The 10,199-nt window shown below is 45.3% G+C and overlaps 1 protein-coding gene across 1 annotated transcript in view; it reads right to left on the reverse strand.

The window, feature by feature from the left end:
• PPP4R2 (protein phosphatase 4 regulatory subunit 2) overlaps window positions 1-9,211 on the reverse strand; it is a 45,408-nt gene extending 36,197 nt beyond the window's left edge. The window contains exons 1-2 of the mRNA XM_066615154.1: window positions 8,970-9,211; window positions 7,636-7,717 (exon numbers count right to left, since the gene is read on the reverse strand). Of these exons, the coding sequence (XP_066471251.1) occupies window positions 7,636-7,717; window positions 8,970-9,003 (116 nt within the window). The 5' untranslated portion in view covers window positions 9,004-9,211. The remainder of the gene's footprint in view (window positions 1-7,635; window positions 7,718-8,969) is intronic.
• Window positions 9,212-10,199: the final 988 nt, after the last annotated feature.

A 10,199-nucleotide genomic window follows, 5' to 3' on the forward strand; every position in this document is an offset into this window, starting at 1 on the left:
CCCAATAAATAAGGAACTGTTTTATGGGAGGCTAAACTTCCCATATACTATGGGAAGCATTCCCATATACTATGTGAATTTTTACAGATTCCAGTCCTAATAAATTGGCAATATTATGCAGTCCATATAGGCTTTACACTAGCATCGGGACAACATTGCCCAACTCTCCAAGAAATAGTATAATACTTAACTTTTATACAGGGATATTGACATATGCAAAACACATCACATACCATGATAGCATCTTTAAAAGAACTCCGTAAAGTAACCATTATTGCTGCTGGGGCCCTGAGAGGAAATGTCAGAGGCAGGATTCAATATGGATACATCCTAATTCTCACTCTCTTAGCCACTATGCTATACCAGCATGGTTATATCTGTAACTGGACTGTACCACTTCAGATTACAGGCATGAGTTTACAGAATATTCATTCTTCTACACAAAAACCTCCCTCCATGCATAAAGCCAGATGTCAGAAAAAAAGACTGCAGTTTAACCTTTTCCCCCAACACTAGCTACCTAGACACAGTGATGGATTTTTTTGAGTATAGGAAGACCATTCAGCATGACAGCTGCCACCACCAGTCACAAGTTTATCATTTCAGCGAGTGCCTGGTCATTGAAAATCAAAGGATCAGGTTTCTTAACTCTAGCACAAGGGTAACAAAAGTATCCTGTACCTATTCCATCCAGCTCCCTTCTACAATGGTACTACATCACTTAAGGTTACTTTATGGACCACAGTTTACAAGAGGTACTAACAACCAAAAGAATTACATACCACTCTTCCAAAAAATAAAATAGGAGGAAAGTCATTAACAGAGTCACAGCTGGGGATGGGGGGTACTCAGCTTCACTTGCCACTACAGAACATCATGTTCTGGGAAGGCAGCTCATCTGAGAGAAGGAAAACTCTGATCCCAAACCTCCACTGCCTTGTGGCTACATCCAGTTATGGAAGAGGCTTCAGGAGTCAACCTCGAGGCAAAATCCGGAGCCGGAATCCCTGAGGCAGTTCATGGCTGAACACAGTCACGTTCTGGCAACTCCTGCGATGCCGCTGGAACCAACCGTATTGGCCTCTGCCTTTCCTTTGGACCATTTCAGCGACGTGGAGAGGGGGGATTTGCTGCATGGGTAACAGTCTATCCTCCATATCTACTTTACCCAGGCTTTGCACACTGGAGAGGACACTGTTCCAGAACCACCATTGAGAGCGCAATACCATAGTCTTCTGAGACTGAAGGATGCCAACATGGACAGAACATCAGTTAGCTAAAGCAGAACAAGCAGCTGCTTATGCTACTACAGCTAATATAGGTTCACAGAATCCAGCTATATAACACAAACACATTCTAAAATTTTTTACAGAGAAACCATGATAGCAATCAAAACAAATTTATGACCCTAAACTTGTTTCTACTGTACTTCCAACTAGGGATGTTCCCCAGTCATTAAGCTCGAGTCAGCAACTCCATAACTCAACTCACAAGTTGTAATGCATGGTCATTGTGCAAAAAAAAATTCAAGTCTTTTCAATCCTGACTCAGTTAAAGAAACTAGTTGAGTCATGAGTCAGGGACTTTCCTGAGCAAAACTTGACAGAAAAAAGGGATATGGTGGTGGTGGGGTGTGTGTTTGTGTCCCCCCCCAATCCCTGTCTCTTGGAACAAACTTACCCTCGTCCCACTACATCTGCTGCTGCCATAAGTCTGAAGGTTGATTTCAGATCGCTCATGAGGCCTTCAGTGTGACACAGAAGTGGTGAAAAAAGCAAGAACACACACTAGGAAGATAGGGACTCGAGTCATTTCCTGTCCAGACTCATTTTTAGAGTCACTGGCCCCAAGTCGTGAGTCAAGGTCAGTGACATCTACGACTCAAGCAGTCAAAAACAGCATTTTTGCACGAGTCAACCCAAATCCAGTGCCCATTCCCATTCCCAACAACTTGCTGTAGGGACCATTGCCTAGAAATCAGGACTCATTGTTTTCTCCTATTTACCTACTGCTACATACATACAGAAATATCTACCAAGAGACTTCACACAATTTCTAGGGTAACATCCAAGAGAAAATAACTTTAGAGCTCATTAATTATGTATAACAGTGTTTCTCAAACTGTGGGTCGGGACCTACTAGGTGGGTTGCGAGCCAATTTCAGGTGGGTCCCCATTCATTTCAATATTTTATTTTTAATATATTAGACTTGATGCTACCATGACATGTGACTGCATTCCGGAAAATGTTAAAGACTTATACTTTGAACAAGCTACTATGTATATTCTTTTAACAATGATAGTAAATGTGACTTACTCCTGGGGAACTGTGGGTAGGATTGCAGTCTAGGATTGTTAAAAATCTTGCTTGATGATGTCACTTCCCATCATGACATCACTTCCAGTGGGTCCTGACAGATTCTCATTCTAAAAAGTGGGTCCTGGTGCTAAATGTGTAAGAACCACAGATCTATACAGACCCGACAAACGTATCTTTTGGAGGAAAGATTAAAGGGGCAAAATATGGGGTACAGACCTGTCTACTAACAAAAAGCTCAGCTATTACAAAAGTTAACTTATGATTCACTGCCATCTTCTGCATGCCAAACAGTTGTATTACTTACACAATCCTCTTCAACTTCAGAGCAACTGTGTTTGTCACTTTTGCTGTAACAGACTAACAGTCTTGTAGCATGTTAAAGACTAACAAATTTATTGTCACATAAGCTTTTGTGGACTAGAGATGAACAAAGTGCTATTCTTAGTTGGCACAAGCACACTCAGAGAATAAAGCATAAACAGCAGGACCAAATGACCATGAAAGGCAAGTTCATGACAACTTTATGTAAACCTTTAACATATACAAGATAAAAACAGTAACAGGCAGTCAACACGTCTATCTTGTATGTATTTAAGTTGTACATATAATTTCAATAGACAGTATAACTTGAATTTCATGGCTATTTGGTTCCAGTTTTTATCCTCCCTATACCCATGAGTGTATAGATATCAGCCAACTGAGGGTAATATGTTATGCATTTGAAGTGAGCTCTAATCCACAAAAACTTGTCAATTTAATGTTTATTAAGTTTAGATAATAAAACAGGTTTACACTTCTGCATTCCAAACTAACACTCTGCTGTTTTGTTTGACAGTCCTTTTTAAATGGTGAAATGTCAACCAAGGATCACATGCTCAAAACTGGAAACCAAATTCTCCTGTTATTCCCAATCAGAAAATTCTAGTTTTAGTTTGTGTTTCCTAAACAGTGAGCATGTGTATATCATTTAAAGTCACCCAACTCAAGTAACTGCAGATACTTGCCTATAAGTTGACCCCATAGGTAAGTCGAGGGCAGGTTTTGAGCCAAAAATCATGGAATTTTCTATGACCCTCGGATAAGTCAGGGGTTAAATTTAGGGGGGTGTCTGACTATAGTTTTGTCTGATTTTACCTGAGGCCAGATCCTGACAAATAACCCACCACTAATAGTTACCCAAGAACTGTAGTCTCTAATTTATTAAAAACATAGTAAAAGATCATAAGATACAATTTATAGAAATGGGCTGCCAAGGGATACACATTTCTACTCAGAAGTAAGTCCCATTATAGTCAATAGGGCTTACTCCCAGGAAAGAGTGGATAGGACTGTGGCCCAACACCCCTCCTCTGAAAGGCAAAGGCGAGGCAGGGAGGATCGATTTGGGGAGCTGCAGGCAACTGCAGCAAGGAAGAGGAACTTCAGCGAGTCCATTCTTAGGCTGGTAGCCTCAGCAGACTCCCTGGCTTCATACCTGCTTGCCTGCCCCTGGCTCCCTCATTCTCACTCCGCCCAGACCTCCTCCAGGCTTTTCTGGTTGCCCAGTCAGCAGGCAGGGCAGACAAGGGACTTGATACCCAATCCTAAGCGTGTCTATTCAGAAGTAAGCCCCATAATAGTCAACAGGGTTTACTCCCAGGTAAAGGAGGATCAGGTTGCAGCCTTCCTCTTGCTCACAGCAGGAGATGCAAAGCAGGTTCCCCCCCATGCCGCCTGAGAGTCAAAGCAGCTGCTTCTCCCGCACAGGGCTGTTGTCTGCTGCCTGCCTCCTCTGGCCCCATAGCGGGTGAAAACCGCTGCTATAGAAACAAATGAGTCTACGGTAAATCCAATGGTATAAAAAAAGTTTCAAATAGCATTTGTTATTCTATGACTGACCTTAAAGCTAAATACAGGCATGTCCCGGTAATCTGCAAGGGTTCCATTCTGCACCGCCCCCCCCCCCCCACAGATACCGAAACCACAGATATGGGGGAATGCTAGAAAAATAGCAGCCAGCCCCACATACCCATTAGGTTTACCTTCTAACTTTGTAGTTGTGCTAGAAGCACAGGTGAATCTCGCTTTTCTTTCCTTGTTTAAATAGAATACAACCTGCACGCCACACGGTTGCGTGCTGCAGAGAACACTGAACATTAACAGTAAGCAGGAGCTTCCTCTTAACATTCAGTGTCCCCTCTTCAGTGTGCAACCTCGCTACCTGCAGGTTCTTCTATTTAAACAAGAAAGTAAAAGCAAAATTTACCCATACTTCCAGCATGGCTACTAAACTAAAAGGTAAACCTAACCGGTGCAGTGGGAGGGCGCAGGGGCCCCCTGGATAACTGAAACCATGGATACCAGATCCGGAATAGTGGGTACTGGATCCGTGGATATGAGGGCCCGCATGTACTTATAAAAGGTATTTGCAATAACACTGAAAATATTCCCCAAACATTTTATCCTGAAATATATACAAAAGACTGAACCAGATGTACACTTTCAAAAGTTTCAAAAAAATCAACATTGTTATAAAAAACAATGGATTTCTGTTAGCAGAAGGACAAATATGATTAAGACTACAATAATGGATATGAAAAACTTAACAGAACAAAAACATACCAGTTATTACCACACTTGTTACATTGCATCATATTGACACAAATTACTACAAGCACAGTATTGAACAGGTCCTCTGCCCTACATTTTCAAACTGTAGAGAAAATAAAACAAAAGTTTAAGTTTATAGTGGTGCAGCCAATAGACATTTATTTTTAAGTGTAGAAAAATAACTTTTGGAAACTTAGCTTTATAACATTACAAAAGGCATGAGCAACTTTGTAGTCTTCCTCCTAAGTTTAATCTTTTCATTTGAAGAGCAGAAGAAAATTTAAGGACCCGAAAGCAGAGTCATAGTTGCCTCCTGTAAAGTAAGACACTGAAAAAACGAAGCTTGCTGAAATTAATATTCTTTGTTGAAGACTATACTGTACCAATAACCCCCCATTGCCACCATGACAACTTGGGAGTCAGAAAACAAGCATCTTCGTAGCAGTTTACACTGGAGATCTTTTCCCTTTCCAGTGAACCAATACGGAAGAGAAGGACAAGGTATTATCCCAGAGAAAACCAGTAATACAGCTTTATAAGTAAATACCATTGACCATATTCCTTACTGCAGACATATGTACAACCAGTGATAAGCACAAGTCAGGAGCCATGAGCCTGACCCTCCTGTGCCTTGGCTTACCAAGGCCTTGACCACCACAAATGAATCCCAAATTGCCTCCAATATGCTCTGTTCTGCAAAACCCTGCTCTATTCTGGCATTACACCCAACTTTCTAACTATGTCATTTGAAATGGCAACAGCCCAAACTCAGGACTATCGCTTCCTAATGTTAAATGATACCCAGAGGCCCACCACTGCCTAGTTGGATGGGACCATGGTAGATGAAAGAGATTATGATGAAAGGTAGGTAGATGAAAGAGCACTATGAAATTTGGGATGGTCAAGTACTTGGTTCCACCTGCCATCTCAGTTTTCTCCTCCCTAGGTGCATAGCTAGCCATGTTAGCAAAGCGTAATGTTTCTCAGCAGGGTTAACTAGAAATATGCAAAAAGCAATATGTTCATTAAGTTCTAGGGTGGGGGAAGATAATAACAGAAATATAGGAAACCATCTTATACTGATTCGGACCACTGGTCCATCTAGCTCAGTATTATTAAAACCCATTTCTGCCCAGCCCAAAGGTGTACACATTGGATCCCAGTTGTGTATGTGCAACATTGGGCAGAAATGGCTTAAGAGGTTCTGCTAGCAGTTAACAAGGTTTCAGACAGGATTTTTTTTTCTGTGCCCTACCAAGATCTTCTCCAGGCAAAGGAGATGCTCTTCCACTAAACTATGGTCCCTCCCTCAAACCAGTTTCACTTGGTTTAATAAACATTATTATTATTACAGCAAACACCAGTTCAGGTGTATATCAGATTAGTAAAGTTGTTGGTTCCCAATTTTATCATGCTGAGGAGAAAGACACGTGGAGAAGGAAGTATAAAAAGTAATCTATCTTGGTTAATTTATTTTGGTCTCCAAAGTTGGGATTGCTATGCAGTGAAAAAAGCCTCCCTGGAGCAACTGAAGCTTACCCTTCCACCAGGGAGCCTGCTATCTTCAGTGCCAATCTCCCCCTAAGTTTGTGTCACCCAGTTGCTTTCGCATTCTGCCACCCCAGAAGGCTCTGCACCCGGATTTCTGGGCAGACGAAGCTGTGTGGTGCGAACTTTGGAGATCGCCGCTGAACAGGGGTGCTCAAACTTTCAACTTTAGGGATGCTGGACCTTTAACAAGTGTATAGAAGAGAGAATTTCAGCAGGTGCAGCTTGTGGGATGACAAGTTGCACCTGCTGAAATTCTCTCTTCTATACACTTGTTAAAGGTCTAACATCCCTAAAGTTGAAAGTTTGAGCACCCCTGCCGCTGAAGATAGCAAGCTCTCCTACGGAATAATAAACTCCATTCATGTGAGAGAGGGATTTTAATGGGCGCCAGATCAGGCCAGCGAGCCAGAATTTGGTGCCTGCTGATTTTGAACATTAGTTCTCCATAAGAGTAAACCTTGAAAGGTCTAACAAGTTGTGTATGCTTAAGCATACTTAGCTCTATTCCTGGATCAGGAATATCAAGCACAACGAAGTAGTATGTTTTGTGAGCAGTTCCCACTGCTGATTAATAGTAGCTCTCACACTTTGGACTTGATCTCTGCACACATTTTATTACTTGTATAATTAGGCTAGAAAATTAATGTTTTATACCACCAGCTTAGCTTGCGTACACACCTGTGAATCAGCTTAGTTTGTGTACACCCCTGTGCATCACATTCTGACACCTTTTCATACTAGCTGCAAAATGTAGCAATGGCCTGACTCCATGTCTGTTCTTCAAGCTAACTCACAACTCTTATAAACAATTGCAGCACACAATGCTTTTCCAGTTTCCAGCTTTGAAAAAAAGAACCAAAAGCACAGAAAATCCAAGAAGAAAGCATCAGGGTTTACTATATCCAGTAGAAATAACTAGAACAGACAAACAACCCAGAAAAAGAATCACAGGTTCTTTAGAAAAATACATTTCAAACACTTATGAGTAACTGCAACAACTTAAGTCTGAAAGTTTACAAAGAAAAAAATCTTTGAGAAATTCTCAATCAGGCAGTCTGAGTTTGGAATTACACAGAAGTTTAAGCAATCATGTAGTTTAACACTTCAACAACATTTGGTTGCTAACTTTCCTTCCAACTGATTAAAGAACAGAGAAAGCCAATTAAAATCACTCACATTGTCTCTCCGGTTTTGGCAACATGACAAAGAAACTGATCCAGTATTGGACACACTTCCTTCTTCCCTCTCTTTTCAAAATCTGAAGAGGAAAGATGATACAGGAGAATTATTTGAAGCACACCTAGGCGGTTAAGCGCCCTTTTTCCCTCTCACACAATTATAGCTTTAGCCCACATGCCACACAGGAATCACCACCACACTTATACATGTCACAAATCATGGACTTACAGCCTTTGAGGGACACTAGGTACATATTATCAATAGTATTTATATACTACTTTCAACGGAAAGTTCAAAAAGCGGTTTACAGAAAAAAAACAACTAATGGCTTCCTGTCCCAAAAGGGCTCACAATCTAAAAAGATGCCAAAGAACACCAGCAGACAGTCACTAGAAAAGACACTGCAGGGGTGAGGCCTACACCATGGCCAACACCATAGCTTCCTCATGAGGAAGCTGCTTGAACCATTTGCTAATGAGGCTATACTATATCTCCAAAACTAGACGTGATAGGGCAAAACGGATGCCATTTTTGGAATTGCCACCACAAATTCATATCAAATCATATCATATTTATATCACCATAAAGTTTGGGAAAAACTCTTCTGACCCTCAATTTTGTAGGCCTGTGTAGTCAACGAGACTTTCTCCTCTGGTTAGGATGGCAGCCTGGGATTGTTAAAAACTTTCCTACTTGATGATGTCACTTCCGGTCATGACTTCTGGTGGGACCGCATTCTAGAAAGCGGGTCCCAATGCTAAAAGTTTGGGAACCCCTGACTTAAGCCATACAGCAACGTGTGAGCCGTGGCTTCCCGCAGAGATGCGGGAACCAGCCAAGGGAGTGTCGGAATCCTCAGGAAAAGGGGCCACCCTGTGCGACACATGCAGGACTGTGGCCCTGATGGGGGCCGCACCAGGAAGTGGGTTGAGGGAGCCGCCAGCGGATAAAGTTTGGGAACCGTGGCCCCAGGCGAGGCTAGCAAAGAGGGTCCCAGGGCCCCCATGGTGGAAGGGGTGAGAGAGCCAAGGCAGAGGTGGGGGTCCCCAGGCACCCTCACCAGCACTGGTGGGAGGGCACAGTGGGGCCCAGAAGGGGGGAGGCCCAAACTGTGGCAAGGGTGGGAAGGGGCTATGGGGCTCAGCATCCCCCCAGAGAGCCCCTTCTTCCCACAGGAAGACCCTTCCCCCCAGAGAGACCCCCTTCCCCCCACAGAGTGCCCCTTCCAAGGGGGCTCGAGGAGCCTCTTGGGGCCCAGGGCGGGGGGCCACCGCAGGGCCCTTCCACTCACCCCCTGCCCCGGCCCGGCCCGGGTTCCCCGCTCTGCCCACCTTTCAGCGCCTCCTGCAGCCTCTCGAGGTCCATGATCCGCCGCCGCTGCCTCTCCCCACTGCCGCCGCCTCCTCCTCCTCCTCCTCCCGCCGAGCCCTGACAGGAACCAGGCGGCGGGGCTCAACCTCGGCACGGAGGGGCGCGAGCGAGGCGGGCGCGGGCAGGCACAACCCCCGGCGGCCGGGCTCAGCAGCCTTCCAACATGGCGCCCGAGCCGTCACCGTGCGCGCCCCCGGCACACGCTCGCCACAGCCGCCTCTCCGCTTCCCGCGCCGGCTCGGGGGCGCGCTCGCAGGGGAGGGGCGGAGCCGCGCCGGGGACGTCAGCAGACGAGGCGGGGGCGGGCTGCAGTCGTGACGTGCTGCCCGAGCTCGGCCGCGGGCGGCGGAGAAAGGGCTCCTTCCTCTGGCTGGCCGCGCGGGACGCTCCGCCCACCTCCCGATGACGTCACGCGGGGTTGAGGCGCCGCGTAGACGCGCCTCCTCCCCTCAGTCGGGCTGGGACTGTCTGTGCTGTGGGCGCTGCTGATTGACTCACGCGCAAGTGGATGGGGGATGCTCTTCTTCCACCCGCACCAGCATGTAGTTGGTCCGTGGAACTCCTTGCCACGGGACATGGGGAGGGCGTCAGACCTGGGCGCCTTTACTGACACAGCGTGCCGCTGGTCTGTGGAACTCCTTGCCACAGGACGCGGGGAGGGTGTCTGGCCTGGGCGCCTTTATTGACCCAGTGTGCCGTTGGTCTGTGGAACTCCTTGCCACAGGATGCGGGGCGGGCGTCTGACCCAGGCGCCTTTATTGACCCACTGTGCCGCTGGTCTGTGGAACTCCTTGCCACAGGATGCGGGGAGGGCATCTGGCCTGGGCGCCTTTATTGACCTATGTTGAATCCTATCCTATTCTATTCCTATGTTGAATGCAATCCTATCCACGCTTCCCTGGGAGTAAGCCCCATTGACTATAATGGAACTTACTTCTGAATAGTTATAGAATTGGCATCAATTTTTTTTCTTCATTATGCACATAGAGGCTGCTCACCGTTTTACAAAGTGTGCTGCTGAATGACTGCTGTTTTGTGTGGAGATCTGTCTACCTGTGTACTTCATTTGAATTACTTCACTTGAATTACACAGGTGCAGATCTTATGCCAATAAAGGTGGAATGAATGAATGAATGAACACAGATGCAGGGGAGGGCACCAGGATGCAGGTCTCTTGTCTTTTATGCTCC

Source organism: Tiliqua scincoides, chromosome 2 (genome assembly GCF_035046505.1).
Source record: "Tiliqua scincoides isolate rTilSci1 chromosome 2, rTilSci1.hap2, whole genome shotgun sequence".
NCBI lineage: Eukaryota > Metazoa > Chordata > Lepidosauria > Squamata > Scincidae > Tiliqua > Tiliqua scincoides.